At 44.4% G+C, this 19,317-nt stretch overlaps 1 protein-coding gene across 2 annotated transcripts; it reads left to right on the top strand.

Annotated features, from left to right (window-relative positions):
- The first annotated feature begins 1,597 nt into the window (after window positions 1-1,597).
- Window positions 1,598-18,162, top strand: LOC135234851 (tyrosine-protein phosphatase non-receptor type 7-like). Of its 2 annotated transcripts, none has more exons than XM_064299843.1 (10): window positions 1,598-1,788; window positions 10,574-10,762; window positions 11,304-11,487; window positions 11,860-11,944; window positions 12,288-12,367; window positions 13,827-13,964; window positions 15,096-15,206; window positions 16,164-16,321; window positions 16,926-17,039; window positions 17,840-18,162. In XM_064299843.1, exons 2-10 carry the CDS (start codon window positions 10,602-10,604, stop codon window positions 18,021-18,023), a joined length of 1,215 nt encoding a protein of 404 aa, XP_064155913.1. In that variant the 5' UTR covers window positions 1,598-1,788; window positions 10,574-10,601; the 3' UTR covers window positions 18,024-18,162. The 2 variants fall into 2 exon arrangements, with proteins under 2 accessions (XP_064155913.1, XP_064155914.1); XM_064299844.1 differs by lacking the exon at window positions 1,598-1,788 and adding an exon at window positions 9,174-9,298.
- Window positions 18,163-19,317: the final 1,155 nt, after the last annotated feature.

The raw sequence follows: 19,317 nt of genomic DNA, 5'->3' as shown, positions 1-19,317 counted from the left end.
TTACGAGGAGACGGGGAGCGCCGCTCTGCTTCGCCACGTCGCTTCCCTCTCGCGTCGTGTGAAATGAAACCATGGCACGATTTGAGCCGGGGGGTTTTGGGGGAGGGGGTGGGGGTCTCTGTTTGCCTCCCTCCCTCGAATATGTTGTTTTACAGGTATGGGGGAGCACCTGTTCTTTCCCATGTTCTGTTTTTCACAGGGACGTGCAGGGTGTTGAGATGGAGGGAGGGGGGCAGGGTGTTAGATGGAGGTGGGGGCAGGGTGTTGAGATGGAGGGAGGGGCAGCAGGTGTTCAGATGAGGAGGGGGCAGCAGGGTGTTAGATGGAGGGGGGGCAGCAGGGTGTTAAGATGGAGGGGGGGCAGCAGGGTGTTGAGATGGAGGGAGGGGGCAGCAGGTGTTGAGATGGAGGGAGGGGCAGCAGGGTGTTAGATTGAGGGGGGCAGGTGTGAGATGGAGGGAGGAGGGGGCAGGTTGTTGAGATGGAGGGGGGCAGCAGGGTGTTGAGATGGAGGGGGCAGGGTGTTGAGATGGGGAGGGGCAGCAGGGTGTTGAGATGGAGGGGGGCAGCAGGGTGTTGAGATGGAGGAGGGGGCGCAGGGTGTTGAGATGGGAGGGGGGCAGCAGGGTGTTGAGATGGAGGGAGGGGACAGCAGGGTGTTGAGATGGAGGGGGGCAGGGTGTTGAGATGGAGGGAGGGGGCAGCAGGGTGTTGAGATGGAGGGAGGGGGGCAGCAGGGGTGTTGAGTGGAGGGAGGGGGGCAGCAGGGTGTTGAGATGGAGGTGGGGGCAGGGTGTTGAGATGGGGGGGCAGGGTGTTGAGATGGAGGGAGGGGGGCAGCAGGGTGTTGAGATGGAGGGAGGGGGGCAGCAGGGTGTTGAGATGGAGGTGGGGACAGCAGGGTGTTGAGATGGGGGGGGGGGGGCAGCTCGAAGCAGGACCCACGCATGGGAGTGCCGCTGGGCGGCGTTGTTTACTGAGCCGTTGGGTGAGCCGCGCTCGTGGCTTCACTCCTACGACCGCTTCGCGTTCGCCGCGTTCATTCAGACCCAAATCGCTCTGACTCTGCCGCCTCTTCCCCCCTGCTCTGATCGTTAGGAGAGGCTGGCGCTTCGCGTGGCCGAAAGCAAGCAGAACTGCCCCCACAGTGACGGAGCGAAACCCCCGTGCCGGTTCGGTCGGCTGGGAGCGCGCCGCGCAGACCCCGTCCCTCAGAGTCTGTCATTTTCAGGACGTTAAAACGCAACAGGAAATGTCTGCGCCGGTGGGGGCACAGTCTTCGTGAGGTAGCGGTAGTGAAAAATTGGTGAGTGTGTGTGAGAGAGGGAGAGAGACCGAGAGAGAGAGAACGTGTGTATGTGTGAGGGAGAGGGAGAGAGAGAGAGAAAGAGAGAGAATGAGTGTATGTGTGAGGGAGAGAGAAAGAGAAAGAATGAGTGTATGTGTGAGAGAAAGAGAGAGAGAGAGAGAGAGAGAATGAGTGTATGTGTGTGAGAGAGAGAGAGAGAAGGAGTGTATGTGTGAGAGAGAGAGGGAGAGAGAGAATGAGTGGGTGGGAGGGGAGGGAGGAAGCTGCTGAGAGGTAATAGAAAAAAAGCTCTCTTCAGCTTCCCCTACAACTCAGCAGCACAGTGCCTGTCTCACACACATCTCTGCTCCTGCCTGTGCGTGTGCGTGTGAGCGTGTGTGTGTGTGTGCGTGTGCGCACACCCCGGGCTCTAAACAACCGAACACCCCTCCGCGTGGACCAGCGGGACCATGGGACAGCTCTGAGCCGCGCCACTCCAGGTGAGCTCCCTGCCTCCGAGCCTTCCTGCTGCCGACAGGTGCTCGTTTCCAAGACCCGCACGCACTTCCAGGTGGTAGGTGGTCTTTCGGATGTAGACGGGCGCTTTGCGTGAACGTAGCGTTCTGTGTGAGTGTTCAGACCGGGGCCAAAGTCAGCTCAAGAGGCTGCTTCAGCCGATGTTGTTTGTGTGCACAGCAGAAAAAGTGGTTATCACAATTTGATCTGATACGGTGTGTGTGTGTGTGCGCCGCTGTTTGCAAGTTTGTGTTAGTGAGCCTGTAGAAGCTTCTTAATTCAGTGAAAATTTAAGTAGTTACTGATTCTAAGAGGTACCAAGTCTCTTGGTAATAATGAACTTCATTCTACTGCCCACCTCCCTCCTTTTTTCTCTACTTTTCCAAAGACTCCCCCACCCCCATCCCATTCTTGACATGATCATCTCAGTATTATAGCCCTCCCCTGTGAAATAGGAACAGAGGAGTTGGTGATTGCTTAACTTCATTCAACAGAAACCAAAAAATATCACAACTGAATGTGAGTGAAAACCGGAAGATTTTGGAATACAAGTGGAGGAACGCGGATGTTAAAAAAAACAAAATCCCAAAAACAACAGGGCTCATCGTAATTCTTGAAAAAAGCCTTTAATATTAAATTATGGAGTTATGAAATTAAAATGATGATAGAATCATGTGCTTTAGGTTTCTAAACTTTACTTCCTTTGTGAATGAAGAGAGAGTAGTTTTCCCAGGTATACAGTTCAGTGAATATAATGAAATATTTGTGGGTTATAAGCATCCATAGGCAGAATTTTTTCACGCTAGTGGCCAAATATGAGCAAACAGCTTTAAACCGGAAAAAGCCGAATTTATGTAATTGTAAGATCTATGTGTCAGAATTCATGAATTATTTTGTTTATTTGCCCACTGTTGATGATTACTTTAAGTGGACTAATTAGCTGGGCAGCTGACGAAATCCCAGTTATGTGTTTGTTCGAGCACATTACTCACAGCACATATATTTAGCACCTGTGGTGCCCGGTCTCAGCCCCTCCACATCCAGCGCTAACAGCCCTCTGGGAGAGATCTCTCAGCAATTACCGTGTCAGACACCAGGATGCCGTGCTCTCCATTATTTCATTAGCCATGACACTGAGGAGCAAAGGCTGAGGGGTAACACCAGCCCAGGCGCACCTCTTCACTTAAAGGCTTCACTCCTGCCAGGTATTATTATTATTATTTATTAATAATAATAATAATAATAATAATTATTATTATTATTATTATGGTTATTATTATTATTATCATCATCATCATCATTGTGTTCAATATGGTATTCTAAAAATGTTTAAACAAGATGCTGACTAGATTAAAAGTTTAGTAAAATACATACTCTTGTATATATTGTATATATGCATTTGGTGTGTGTGTGTGTGTGTGTTTATATATATATATATATATATATATATATATATATATCTCAACTTAAATGTTGATAAGAGACAACAACACTCCCTTATGATTCCAATGTGTCACTGGCAATTTTTGGCATGGTCATTTTCATATTATCTAATCATTTTTATAACATCATATACTGTATAATGTCAAGTCTTTTTTGTTTGTTGGTGAAATCACATTGTTTCCAATAGCAACAAAAACACACCATGATATTCATACTTGCAGTTCTGCATGTGTAGAGCCTAGACGAGGGGCCACTGGTCCGATCTGCTCTTCGGTCACGAAATGCGTGAAGATGAACCTGCCAAAATAGGTCAAACATAGTGATTGCAATTCAGTGTGTCGTGTTTTAGACAAAAACAAATAACTTGATCTCATTTTATTTTGTATTCTACCTTTGCCAATAAAGGGCATGATGGTTCCCACTGGTTCAATAAAATCAACAAACCAAAACAATCCAATGATGAGCCATGGATAAGATCTATCGCTTCAGCACAGGAAGAGGGAAATTGAATTAACAGGAAGTAGGAAGAGAAAGTACCAATAACATGATGACAACATAGCTGGTGTCATCATGCTATTTGGTTAACAGGTCACGATGGAAAACACACAGATTTTGAGCTGTTAACCTAATACACAAGCGTTTTTAGTTTAGATACTTTTACATTTTGAGTTTAAATGTGAAAAGCAGTTTAGATTAGTTATGGACTTTATTCTGTAGCACTGCCATTCCAGGTACTTATTATAGTAAAATGAAAAATATTAATGTATTTCTTGAAATATAAAAACAAGTAGCTTGGTATGGTACATTTCTTTATTCAATGAGACTTATGGGCATATTCATATAAACACTTGATCCCTAATTTCTGGGAAGGGTAAATGGTAATCTGTAATGGTTCTTCCAATCTACCTGCAGTGCTATAATTTGTCAATACACTGTACAGCCAAATTCATTTGTATAATCACAGTACATAATTCTGCCATTGTTGAAAACAATAATTTCAAGTGCAGATTACAAAGCCATCCTTCCATTATTTATACCCGCTTATCCTGAGTAGGGTTGTGGAGGGTGCTGGAGCCTATCCCAGCGTGCGAGAGGCAGGGATACACCCTGGACAGGCTGCCAATCTATCGCAGGGCACACACACCATTCATTCACACGCTCATACCTATGAGCAATTTAGAGTCTCCAATTGGCCTACATGCATGTCTTTGGACTGTGGGAGGAAACCCACGCGGACACGGAGAGAACATGTGAACTCCACAGAGAAAGGCCCCAAGCCGAGATTCAAACCCACGACCTTCTCGCTGTGATGAGACAGTGCTACCCACTGCACCACCGTGCCGCCCTGCTATATATTAGTGCATTACAAAATTATACGTGAATACTGTAGACATGCAGGAGTAACTTTTCATGACACATGTGCTTGCCATGTTCGCATGTGTTCTCCCTGGTCCTTGACTTTGAGGTCAACCTGTTTTATTTCCTGGTAGTCGTGGCAAACCTCTGGTGAACAGAAGGGCAAAGTTTAAGATGGACTTTTGTGGCAACGTCGCAGTAAAGACGTATTCTGCATCGTTCCAATATTCTGTGTGACCTATGCAGAAACGCCTCTGAGCCAACAGAATGAAATGTCCAGTGTTAATTCAGCTCTAACAGTGTTAATTCAGCTCTAACAGTGTTACTTCAGCTCTAACAGTGTTACTTCAGCTCTAACAGTGTTACTTCAGCTCTAACAGTGTTAATTCAGCTCTAATTCAGCTCTAACAGTGTTACTTCAGCTCTAACAGTGTTGATTCAGCTCTAACAGTGTTGATTCAGCTCTAACAGTGTTAATTCAGCTCCAATTCAGCTCGAACAGTGTTAATTCAGCTCTAACAGTGTTGATTCAGCTCTAACAGTGTTACTTCAGCTCTAACAGTGTTACTTCAGCTCTAACAGTGTTGATTCAGCTCTAACAGTGTTAATTCAGCTGTAACAGAACACATTTGGTCCCAAAATCACATTTTACTGTGTACCCTGTGTGGAATTTTGGAAAATACAATGATAAATACATTTCAAAGTCATACATTATTAAAAAAAACTGTCTACAGTATATTGCAATATCTGAAGGCGCCAATATATTTGCCCATATTTTGTAATCCAATATCATTTTACAATTTAAGAACGTGGCAGACACTTTTAGCCAGAGCGACTTACAAGGGTGATCATTTTTATATTAGAAAATATTTTATCTTATATTACGGTCTTATATTTTATGGATATCTTTTCTGATCTTGATCCTGATCAATGTATCGCAGTATATTTAATCTTGGTGCAAATTAAGCCCCAGCGCTATAGAATCTTTATTAAGATGGTGAAGACTTGTGAATTGTTTCCCTGAGCATGCTTTTATATGAAACAGCAAAGCAATATGACATAAAAAGCTATGGTGTAATGTGTAATTTCCCAGCTTGGGCTGTCTTCCTCATGTATGTTACCATGCCAACCACACAGAGAAACAATCACCTTTAATCATTGATCACTTCAGCTGTACATATACTAGTTAACATTTTCCTAAGATGACTTGGCTTGATACTTGAGTTAAAACTGTATTCATAAAGTTTTTGTTTTCATACTGTACTGTACCATCTCTGCAGCTCCATTGCCTGTGGGAACCACAGACTTTGCCGTGGTGATCTGTGCCTTTTCCCATCGCCTGTGTTCTTTAAGCACAAAATCAGAGGTTGGTTGGGGTTAGATTTGTATAAATCAGGAGTGGGTTGGAATTAGATGTGTATAAATCAAGGGTTGGTTAGTTAGATATGTATAAATCGGGTTGGTTGTGGTTAGATGTGCATAATTCAGGATTGGGTTAGGATTAAATTTGTATAAATCAGGATCGGGTTAGGGTTAGATTTGTATAAATCAGGGGTTGGTTAGAGTTAGCTTTGTATAAATCAGGGATGGGTTATGGTTAGATGTGCATAAATCAGGGGTTGGTTGTGGTTAGATGTGTATTAATCAAACTATTATATTGTTATCTTATTGGCTCCAGTGTACGCCATAATGCTACCCTGTGCTCCTATTGGCTCTAGGTTGAGCCATGCGATTATCCTGTGCTCCTATTGGCTCCAGGTTGAACCATGTTGTTATCCTATGTTCCTATTGGCTCCAGGTTTAGCCATCCCATTATACTGTGCTCCTATTGGCTCCAAGGTTATCCATAATGTTACCCTGAGCTCCTATTGGTTCCAGTGTGTGCCAGACTGTTAACCTGAACTCCTATTGGCGCCAGTGTGAGCCATACCATTATCCCAAGAGTTTATGTTCTTGAGCAGCAGACAGAAGGCAAGTGGGTTTGCAGATAGAGCAGAGGAGGAACCTAAGAAAAACCACATAACATAAGCAAATTCCCCGTTTGCCAGGATTGGAGGGCTTTTTCATATGAACAGAAATGTGACACTTTTACAAATAAATTAAGAAGAAGAAGAAAAAAATATATTCATATATATATATATATACATATATATATTTAAATGTACTTAGTTAAAATAATATATATATTTTTTTTACCTTAACTGCTATATCTTCCCTTTTTTTATTATGTATTCCTATGTGCATTGCCCTGTCATTTAGCTTGGTTTGCTTTCTCTGAGTCCTTGTTTGGAAAGTGTATGAACAAGGCATTTTATTTAATCTCCAGCATCTCCAGTCAACACGTTGCAGTGTGCACACGACAGCAGTGCAGAATTATGGGCTCAGGGGTGCTCTGCAAACGACCCTCTGTACATCGGCTGAATTTGTGACTCCTGCAGAGAGTCGGGGCTTCGGGGAGTGCCGGTACCTGCTGCGGTCAGCACTTTTCAGACAGCCCCTGGATCCCGAACGCTTTTAAAACTCTCAGAGCTCCACCTTTCAGGAAGCAGAAAGGGAAACGGATGGCCAGTGAAAACCAGCTCTGAATGCATCACTGCCGAGTTCATATTCCGCAGATTTTTTAAAGATCTCCTCGCTGATTTTTAAGTCTCCCTGTGCCGGTTCTTGCCTGGGGGGGGGTGTAATCTCGAGGTTGTGGAATGGGGAGACTCAGTCGGGGTATAGGACGTGGAGATTTGAGGTACGGTGGGGATGCTTCATTCACCGCCCTGTGGGCTAGTAGCAAGCCTGTAAACGTTATGAGGGCTGTATTCCTGTCTATGGGACAACACAATCACTAGGCTTTATACTAGATGTTGGAGCATTGCTGCAGGGATTTGCTTTAATTCCGGCACAAGAGTGTTAGTGAGGTCGGACACTGATTGGGCGATTAGGTCTGGCTTTCCAATTGATTCCTAAGGTATTGGATGGGGTTGAGGTCAGGGCTCTGTGTAGGCCATTGAAGTTTTTCCACACCATTCTCAAAAAAAAAAACATTTCTAAATGGATTACGTTGTGTGCCCGGGGGCATTGCCATGCTGAAACAGGCAAGGGCTTTCCCAAAACTGTTGGGGAAGCGCAGAATTGTTTAGAATGTGATTTTATTCTGTAACATTAAGATGGGCCTCCACTGGAACTAAGGGGCCTAGCCCAAACCATGAAAAACAACCCTACATCAAGGGGTGTCCAGATATTTTTGGTCATATAGTGTATGCACACTGATATCCCCACTATATGGCACCAGTGTGAAGAAATACCCCTCAAACAGGGCGAGAAAAAGAAAACAGAAATGTAAACAGGAACTAGATAATTACAATCATATGAACTACACATGTAGAGACTTGAGTGTAATATGAAAAAGACCCCAGGGTGCTACGCTATGCCTGTACATCTACAAGACATGAGCAAGTGAACGGATAGCGCCCTCTGGTGGATGAATATGAAAATAATTTTCTTGGCTTCGGTGAATTTACTTTCAATGTACTTTCGGTGAATGTTCGATCAGAGCAGGAATCAGCAGAGGATTAATGAGTACCCAGAGAGTGAAACTGCATGAACCCTTTAATGTGTGGGGCCATCAGTTTGTGAGTGAAACTCCAAGGGAGACCTCCGTGGGCGCAGTTGACTCAGGTCCACAGGTTAACTTGAAAAGGTACTCTATTACCATGGCATTGTGTGGAATTAGAAGTTAGGTCCATTCATCATCACGATAAACGTGATTACAAAATCATACAACGTGACATTGTTACCAATGCTGAATTTGCATAATTGAAATGTACATGTACAGTGCTCTCCAAAAGTACGGGAATGGGAGACAGAAAATTATTATTTTTAAGCCATCTGGATTTGAGATGAAATTCTGAATTTGAGACAAAGGTACAGATGATCAGCTTTTATTTCATGGTATTTAATTTATTATATACATGCGTATATGTTTTACTATTTTACAGAAGCAGCTGGAGTCCCCCCATTTTCAGTTTTTATTTTATTTTTTATACCAAATGTAAATGCCTTAAGTATGTCGGGAAAATATCATTTAATTCTCCCATTCTCGTACTTTTGAGCACTTCTGGTTATAGTGCTTTCCAAACATACTTCCCAATAGGCTACTTAGGGTCGGTCTACGACTGCTTATCTTGGGGGTAAAACAGACTACTTGCTTTCAGTTAAGTGATGCACTGCACACTTTCTGATGCCAAATCCTGACAATGCTGTTTCGCCTGTGGCCAGACAGGCGAAAAAGCCAGTGCTGCTTATGTCTGTATTTAGTTTTATCCCGTGTAAAATATTCTATCACATGAATTGGCCTACGGTAGAACCAAACCGAATCTTAAAACTCGCAGTTATGAGGCTCATATTTGAAGTGAGTGAAATGATGTCATGGGCATCCTAACTTTTGCCCTCAAGGAAATCTCTCCGCAAGCATCTGCTTCGCTCACGTTTAGACATGCGGAGGAAGAACGCCCGGGGAATAGTTTCTTCACTGCCGTGTCAAAGCTGCGCGTCAAAAAAATAATGCATGTCCGTTCCTGCTTTCACTCTACTTACCCTGGGAGAGACACCTTTCCTCCCACCCTGCTCCGAATCCTAATCACACGAAGGACTAGTTTAATCCATTTTGGGATAATTCTCAGATATCGTGTGTCCGGATAACAGGTATGGATCCAGTTTACTTGCGTAGGCTACAGTGGAAGAGAAAGGAAGATTAGCGTTCGGCTGTATGGTGCTATCTTGGCTAATTAACAGAGGAACTAGTCTGCTTTTATACATTGCTTTCTGTCTTACATTCTTTTATGAATCATGCTACTTTGAAAGTGCAATGGAAATAATAACAACAACCACAACAATAATAACAACAATAATAATAACAACAACAAGAAGAATAGTAACAATAATAATAATTCATAATAATATTATTTTTAATATTATTATCAATTCTGTAGCATGAAATTTTTGCATTAGAATTTTGTCCAGACCTTAACGTGTATTGCCGTGAACTTGGTGTAAATGGTAGTCAAGCACTGTTCTCTACTTTGGTGAGGCGAACAGTACCCGTGAGTTCGTGACTCATGTTTATTAAATTAAGAAGTGGATGTTGTTAGCGGGAATGCTAGATGGCCTTTAAATTGTGCTTTGATGATACATAAAGCAATTAGGTTACCTCATAATACAGAATGTCATTAAACATACACAAGTAATTCATGGTAGGAATCAGTTTTAAGAATATTAAACGTGAATTGATATTTCTTAAATTAAATATTTCATTTCAAAATAAACTAATGAAAATTATTAAACTATATTATATCCTTGCTGAAAAGCTGGTGGTCATCTGGTGGACTAGCTGACTATATAGGCTGGTCAGCTGGTAAACAGCTGGAGCTGGTTGACTAGCTAAAAGTGTCAAAAACAGCTTAAACCAGGCAAAGCTGGCCAAGCTGTGTTTTTGACATTTATAACTGATCAACCAGCTGTTCACCAGCTGACCAGCCTATATAGTCAGCTAGTCCACCAGTTGACCACCACCCTAAATAAATTAATAGATAAATTAACCCTGCATGCCTGCAAGATAGATACAGCCAATATTTACATTACATTCGGCACAATATGTGCAAGCTGCACCTGCTTTATCCCACTTTAAAAAGCTGATAGGATATATAAAAATACCGCTTAAAGCTATGATATTTTGATATTGCATGGGAGATTCAACATTTGGTTGGGAGATGTAGTCTGCGGTTGGGAAATGTAGTCTGTGTTTGGGAGATGTGGTGTGTACTTGGGAAATGTAGTCTGTATTTGGGAGTTGTGTGTAGTTCAGAGATGCAGCTGGCCAGGTTTTATGTATACAGTGATGGATGTGTAACACAAAATAACTCTGTGAGGATAGCACTGATGTGATTTTTCTTCCTCTTCCCTTCTCCCTCTCTGCCTCAGACCCTCCCTAATTTGGGGCCCACACAGTATGGTTGTGTTGCATTCCTCCAAAGTTCCTGTCCATTCACCCCATTGTCAAACTGATATGGACCCCTCCACAGAACCCCTGTCTGACCCTACACCCGGGGACCTGTGTGGTTCCCCTCCGTCTGTCGCAGCCCCTCGAAAACAAATCCGTCTCCAGGAGAGGTAAAAACCATCAGTGGTCACATCTGCCATGTGTGTCAGTGCCTCACACTCAGACTTCTGCTCTGTGTGTCAGTGTCTCAGCCTCAGATTCTGCTCAGTGTGTCAGTGCCTCACACTCAGACTTCTGCTCAGTGTGTCAGTGTCTCAGCCTCAGATTCTGCTCAGTGTGTCAGTGTCTCACCCTCAGATTCTGCTCAGTGTGTCAGTGTCTCAGCCTCAGACTTCTGCTCTGTGTGTCAGTGCCTCACCCTCAGACTTCTGCTCTGTGTGTCAGTGCCTCACCCTCAGACTTCTGCTCTGTGTGTCAGTGTCTCACCCTCAGACTTCTGCTCTGTGTGTCAGTGCCTCACCCTCAGACTTCTCGTGTATGTCTCACTCAATGTTGTGTGTCAGTGCTCACTCAGCTCTCGAGCATTCTCCCCTCGCTCTCCAGTGTGTCAGTGTCTCGCCCTCAGACTTCTGCTCAGTGTGTCAGTGCCTCACCCTCAGACTTCTGCTCTGTGTGTCAGTGCCTCACCCTCAGACTCCCTTGTGTCTGCAGGCGGGGCTCCAACGTGTCCTTAGTGTTGGACGTCAGTAGTCTGGGCACAGTGGAGCCCCTGTGCTCCATCTCCACCCCAAAAGAAACCATTCTGCACCTCCTGCGGACCAGCACACGCCCCCTGACAGCCAGCCAACTGAAGGAGGCCTCTGGCCAGGCCCAAGCCCTGGACAAGGAGTACCAGGTACCTGAGCTAATTACGTTTGCAGGAAAGCTACCATTGATTTACATAAGATCATAATGCCCCTCTCTGATGCACCAATCACTAATGGATAACTCAACAAAACATCTACAGTTCATGCTCTTCAGCAGTGTAACCAACCCTGTTCCTGGAGATCTACCACCCTGTAGGTTTTCATTCCAACCCTAACAAAGCACACATCATTCAACAGCTATAGATTTCATTGAGCTCCTAATTAATAGAATCGGGTGTGCCAAAATTAAGGTTGAAATGAAAACCTACAGGATGCTAGATCTCCAGGAACAGGGTTGGTTACCACTGCTCTACAGGGACTAAAAGGGCCGCATAAATCTTTTGTTCTCTGCTCCGTAACAGAAAATACCTCCAAACTTTGTGAATTCGTCGGAGTTGGACATCCCGGGCCACGCCCTAAAGGACCGCTACAAGACCATTCTGCCCAGTGAGTAAGCTCCGACGCTCCTACGGGCAAAAGTGAACACAGCCGCTGAGTGGAGGAATTATTTTTAACGCAAGAGAACACCACATGCTTTGTCGAAACCTTGTAGGTGTTCTTCCCTTTCTTGTGAATGCAAAGTTTTAGGTTCTGCTCTAGTGTAGAATAGTTCCCCTGGAAACCCTTGAGAAACACCAATTTGATACTGTGTGCATTTGCATTGTAATCATTTCTGAAGATTCCATACAGTTTATACTGTGGAATGCAAAACGCTTCAGTGCTTATGAAGTATTTAAATGCTCAGGGATTTTGCAGAAATATTTCCCTGTTCTGTGTGTGTCTCCATCAGACCCAGAGACTCGCGTGTGCCTGCAGACCCCAGGGACTGATGGGAAGGCCGAGGGCTACATCAATGCAAACTACATCCGGGTTCGAGTGACGCTTTCTCGCTCATGGAATACATTGTGGTTGAATGGTTATTTGTGACTCAGAAAAATCACAGGTTGTTGATTCCCAAGTGGGACACTATTTTTGCACTATGACCAGGATACTTAAAGGATAACACCGGTAATTTTCTGTTTTCCGTTATCTTCAACGTGTCCTATGAAAAGACCAAAGCTGAAAATTTTGTGGTGCAGAGCTGCTCTTCGTAGGATATTTGACATACAAAAAGGAAAGGCCATTTATCTTTAACCTGTTTGCTTCAATAATTACAGCTATGATTAAAATTTCAATAGTACAAGAAAATGCTACTTATCTAACAAATAAACAAATTCCAGTTGTGAGTTATTACAAATTCCAATTGGTTCATTGTCGAGTAGTCGGCTGCTCAGTATCTCTGGTCAGTGTTAGATTCTTGGGCCTTTCTCGATTATTTGAACTATTGTTGTTCACCGATGATGGAGTGTGTTCTAGAGAAGCACTGGATGAGGGGAGGCTCAGATTTAAGCACAGGATGTAGGTGATTGAATTAGATGAACCGAGGTGGAGTGATGTGCTCTTTGAGCACATGGTGGTGGATGTGCTCTTAGATGAAGACAAGGATTGAGTGATGCTCTCAAGTAACACAGTAGGATGGAGTGGACATGTGCTTTGATAATCATTGTGAGTTGGACAGACACATTTGTTTTGGTCTTTTCGTAGGATATGTTGACAATACAGAAAAAATGAAAATTGCCGGTTTTATCCTTTAACCTGTCTTGCTTCAATAATTATCCAGCTGGAAAAATAGACTTTAAATATGTAACCTCTAAATAGATACAAAAGAACGATCTACTGAATTCCTAAACATAAATAAATTCACTCCTCCCACAAGTCATGTGGCAGTTGATAAAAGTCAATGGGTTCAAGTGCTGTCAAAGTAGTCCCTGCTGCCATCACGTTTATTTCTCATGTGTGTAAAATGGATTAAGATTGCATGGGCCTTGCGCTCGGGTTATTTTGCACTTGCATGTTTAAGTGTCTGACAGCACAGTGGATGTAGGCAGATGTGCTCTTAGGTGAAGCACAGAGGATGGAGGTGGATGTGCTCTTAGATGAAGCACAGTGGATGAAGGTGGATGTGCTCTTAGATGAAGCACAGAGGATGGAGGTGGATGTGCTCTTAGATGAAGCACAGAGGATGGAGGTGGATGTGCACTTAGATCAGCACAGCAGATGTAGGTGGATGTGCACTTAGATCAGCACAGCAGATATAGGTGGATGTGCTCTTAGATGAAGCACAGTGGATGGAGGTGGATGTGCTCTTAGATGAAGCACAGAGGATGGAGGTGGATGTGCTCTTAGATGAAGCACAGAGGATGGAGGTGGATGTGCTCTTATATAAAGCCCAGCGGTCAGAGGTGGATGTGCTCTTATATGAAGCCCCTGCTTCCCCTCTTGCCTGCAGGGGTACGAGGGAGCGGTGAAATGCTACATCGCGACTCAGGGCCCGATGCGCCACACCGTGGGGGACTTCTGGGAAATGGTGTGGCAGGAGGAGTCCAGCATCATCGTCATGATCACAGACCTGAAGGAGAAGAAGGAGGTGAGCCCAGTGGCGCTCCCGCCTTTTCTCAATGAGTCGGTCAGCCTCCAGAAGTTTACGAAACCGTTACTGTACATGAATATTGTAAATAATGAGGAGTAACTACTGTGGATACTGCTGCTTCTCTCTGTCTTTCTCTGTCTCTCTCTCTTTCTCTCTCTCTCTCTATATATATATATATATATATATATATATATATATACATATAGACAGGTGACAAATATATAAAGTGTCTTAGTAAGGTGTTGGGCCACCATGAGCCACCAGAACAGCTTCAATGCACCATGGCATAGATTCTGCAAGTCTCTGGATCTCTGCTGGAGGGATGGAACTCCGTTCTTCCAAAATATATTCCCTCATTTGGTGTTTTGATGATGGTGGTGGAGAGGCTGTCATAGGTGTTTAGTTGGGTTTTATTTGCTGTGACCCTTCCCTTTAAGGGGACAAGTGGACCCAAACCATGCCAGGAAAATGCCCACACAGTAAAACAGAACCTCCAAACCACCTTCTCTGCAGGGGTCAAGAATTGGTGTAGACCACACATGTACTTGGCCACTTGTCGTGAATATGGTGAAGGAGGACTCACTTTTTTCCACATCTCTGTAGACCAGTGCCTATGGTTTTTGCACCCCTGAACTCTCAAATGTGCAATTATCCTTGTAATGAGGGGTTTATGCACTGCAACCCTACTAAAATATGTATCTATGATTTGCTTCCATTCAGCCAGAAGAGCATTAGTGAGGTCGGGCACTGATTGGGCGATTAGGCCCGGCTCGCAGTTGGCTTTCCAACTGATCCCAAAGGTATTGGATGGGGTTGAGCTTAGGGTTCTGTACAGGCCAGACAAGTTCTGTCTCTGGTATGGCAGTTAAGTAGCACGATAGAGCATGAAATAGGCTTCTCCCTCACCAAACCCAGCCAGTCTCAGATTTTATTACAAACTGCCTTTGAGTGGAACAGACATACCTTTTTAAAGGGATGAAATATGCTTCAGGGTTCGCTCGAGATTCGCATAGCTGAGCGAAGCAGTGTGATGGGAAATCCACTTTGTGGTCAGAGCACGTATCGGGGGGCGTGGCGGTGGCGGTGGCGGCGTGGTTGAGCCGGAGGTCCGTTTGCCCTGTGTTTCAGAAGTGCGTGCTGTACTGGCCACAGAAGGAGGGCCGGTTCGGCAGGTTTGACGTGAGGGTGACCGCGGTGAGAGAGTGCGCGGGGTACACAATCCGAGACCTCAGCCTTCAGGTGAGCTCAACCCAGCACCGCACCACCTCTAATTCACCAATCAAATGAGCACCAGTTGAAGCACAAATGACAGTTAGCCTTATCATTACCGAACGCTTCTGGGTCCCCATTGGGAACGGGATTACACTGCAATATATTGTAAATATGTGGACATTTTGAAAAACAGTTCCAACAGTTCCTTTTGAAACAATATTGCAATGCAATTAAGAGGCAATATTTTAGTATATTTGCCAATATATTGTGAGGTGTTGAAGTCTATTTGTAATATATAATATTTAATAGTAATATATTTAATTTCACAATATTTCAGTACATTCATGGTTATAAGCCGTAGTCTTATCATAACCATGACCAATTCCTGTAGTGACTAATGTTCTCTGTAAAAAAAAATAGAAAGCTACCTGTTTTTTTAGTAAGGAGCAGCAATTTCTTTAGAATCAGCAGTGAAATATCATGCTCTTCTTTTTTTGAACAGCCTTTCAATCAGCATCTGATTTGTCCCTTGAACAGCTGTTGAAATGAGACTCAGGCTTTTTGGGCTAAACAATGGTGACCTGAGGACTAACTGAGAAATGTAGTACAAAAAAATCAGATCCAACCAAGCACTCGTGCACCCATTGAACAGATGCTGCATTTGGCATAAACGATAGTGACCTGTGTAAAAAGGAAGTTGCACACACCTCATTGAACTTCAGAACAATGCTCAGCAACCCCTGCAAATAAAGTGTACTACTGTCCTCCACTGGTGTATAAAAACATTATTTCCTGAGAGGTACGTATGTTTTTTTTTTTCTTAATTTGAAGATTTTATATCTCAGGTGTGTGATAATGCCGTCTCTCAGGTGTGTGATAATGATGTCTCAGGTGTGTGATACAGGTGTGTGATAACGCTGTCTCAGGTGTGTGATAATGGTGTGCGATAATGCTGTCTCAGGTGTGTGATCATGCGTCTCTCAGGTGGGCAGTGAGAGCAGGCAGGTGAGGCATTACTGGTACTCCTCCTGGCTGGATCATCAGACCCCAGACTGTGTTGAGCCGGTCCTGCGGCTGGTGTGGGACGTACAGCACGAAAGAGAGGCTCTCACACACCGCGGACCCACCATCGTCCACTGCAGGTACACACACACAAATACATGCACACGCAGGCACACACACACATACACGCGCACGCACGCACACACACACACATACACATACACACATTCACACGCATACACACACTCACACACACACACACACACACGCACACACACATGCATACACACACACATACATACACACGCACACCAAAATGAACAGAAGAGTGAAAAATAAAATCAGGAATTGAGCTGTAAATAATACAGTGTAAAAGAAAATATATATTTAGATAGATGTAAATTTAAATACAGGAAGATTGATCTATTTTGTAACATCTGTGTGTGTGTGTGTGCGTGCGAGCCTGCGTGCATGTGTGTGATGTTTGTGACGTGTATGTGTGTGTGTGTTTATGTGTGTGACGTCTGTGACGTGTGTGTGTGTGATAACTGTGACACGTGTGTGTGTGATGTCTGTGATGTGTGTATGTGTGTCTGTGACGCGTGTGTGTGTGCTGTCTGTGATGCATGTGCGTGTGATAACTGTGACATACGTATATGTGTCATGTCTGTGACGCGTGTGTGTGTGTGTCATGTCTGTGACGCGTGTGTGTGATAACTGACGTGTGTGTGTGTTGTCTCACAGTGCGGGCATTGGGAGGACTGGTTGTTTCATTGCCAGCAGCATTGGCTGCCAGCAGCTTCAGCACACCGGAGAGGTGGACGTCCTGGGGATCGTCTGCCAGTTACGGCTCGACAGGTATGAGCGCCGCGCATCGTAAGTGAGCGAGCAGCCTCTGAGCTCCCATTCGCGCTGGAGTTAGTGAGGTAACCGAGAGAAGCACCGTGCCCCCCCCCCCTTCCCACCCCCCACCCCCCACCCCTCTCCCAGGGGAGTGCTGTGTGCAATTTGACCTTGTAGCAAATGCAACTTAGCAATGCCTGTCTCTACCAGCTTTCTACCTCCATTGTTCAAGTGCCATTGTGATAGTTTGGTGAAATAGAGCTTATCATTATTATAATAATTATTGTTATTGTTATTATTGTTATTATTATTATTATTATTATTATATTTTTATTATTATATTAATTATTAGAGGAAGAAATGATTGAAGAACTAGAACACATTTTCAGCAATGCTAATTTCATCAGGACTGAGTTTGAGAATCCCCGTAATAGGGTTTACCAGTAGAGGGCACTATATTCAATGGCATGTGTGAAAGGACTCTATCTTAGCTACACTGTTCTGACCATTATCAAATTCCTTGACTACCTTGTAATGTAGCTTCAGTAAAGTCTAAACAGTATTTTGGAGCAGCAACAACATGGGGTTACAGCACATCTGTGTTAGACATTGACCAGGTTACAGCACAACTGTACTACAATTGAAACAGGCTGTGTTTCAGGGGAGCGGTGAGAGCTGTGTTTCGGGGGTGGGATGAGAGCTTTGTTTCAGGGGTGGAACGAGAGCTGTGCTTCAGGGGTGGGATGAGAGCTGTGTTTCAGGGGTGAGAAGAATGCCGTTTCAGGGGTGGGATGATAAACGAGACTGTGTTTCAGGGGCGGGATGATCCAGACGAGTGAGCAGTACCAGTTTCTGTACCTCACCCTGGCACAGTACAGCCGCCAGCTGAGCCAGAGTCGTCATGGAGACAGGGGGCGGAGTAACATCAGCCAAACAGACAGAGAGGCCCAGGAGGACCATCACACCCCAGCAACAGCAGCTCAGCTTCAGGATCCCTGAGCCCTCCAGCTTTTATACGGCGTATTGTATGATTCTTTAGGGACTGTACTTTCATAATGGCTTTGTTTTAATCCAGATTTTTGTTTATAATGCCTCAGCAGATGGGCCTGGCTAAAATAAATGTTTTGATGTCCATGTACCTTGCTGTCCGTGTGAAATTGGAGTAAATGAATGGGAGTCAGTGAATAAATGGAACTGAGTGGGACTGAGTGACTGGGTGAGTGAGAGGGACTGGATGGGTGAGTGGGAATGGGACTGGGTGAGTGAGTGGGAGTGGGTTAGCCAGTGGGACTGGGTGAGTGAGTGGGAGTGGGTTAGCCAGTGGGACTGGGTGGGTGGGACTGGGTGAATGGGAGTGGAACTGGGTGGGTGTGTGGGAGTGGGACTGGGTGGGTGAGTGGAAGTAGAGTGGGTTAGCCAGTGGGACTGGGTGGGTGAGTGGGAGAGGGTTAGCCAGTAGGAGTGGGACTGGGTTAGTGGGACTGGGTGGGTGAGTGGGAGTAAGACTGGGTGAGTGGGACTGGGTTAGGCATTGGGACTGGGTGGGTGAGTGGGAGTGGGACTGGGTGGGTGAGTGGGAGTGGGATTAGGTGAGTGGGAGGGGGTGGGTGATTGGGACTGCACACTTGTACAGCATTGCAATGGCACAGACCACAGTCTGGGACATTCACATATAAATAAAGCTCGCAATCTGATGACTGCATTGCTGGTTTCTGTCTGGAAATGCATGATATGAATTCTCCCAAATAAATACATAAATAAATGGTTTTAAACCAGTAATAAACTGATATCCAGTGGTTGGGGGGAAAAATCACTAAAACTGTTTGGCTGCCTTGTAAAGGCTCCACTGAGTTTGGTTCAAGGCTATGTATCCTGTACAAAATAGCAACAGGTAAAACAGATAGGGTATTAAAGTATCTCAAGGTTGTAGGGGGGCATCTGTATCCTGTAGGAAGTACATTTATACCATTGGGGAACCTGAAATGCTTGCTTTGGTTAACCTTCCAAAAAACTTATATTCTCCCAGTGCGAGTGCGGAGAAGGAAGAGTACCTACATGTATCCACAAATAATGTTGATAAAATATGCACAATTTTGCAATGCAAATTAAAATAGTTTTATTACTCGCTAAATTTCCCAATTGAGGAGAGCTGGCTATATATGACGGTATTGAGTAATTAATCGCTGTATTGATAATCAAGGTAAACGACAGTTGACACCAATAACCAGCTTAAGGGGAAGTTACCCCTTTTGCAGCTCACCAGTCTCCACTGGTTATAGTTGGTAGTAGGTCT

The sequence above is a fragment of the Anguilla rostrata genome, chromosome 11, assembly GCF_018555375.3.
Source record: "Anguilla rostrata isolate EN2019 chromosome 11, ASM1855537v3, whole genome shotgun sequence".
NCBI classification, from domain to species: domain Eukaryota; kingdom Metazoa; phylum Chordata; class Actinopteri; order Anguilliformes; family Anguillidae; genus Anguilla; species Anguilla rostrata.
This window is presented reverse-complemented; position numbering and strand designations above follow the sequence as displayed.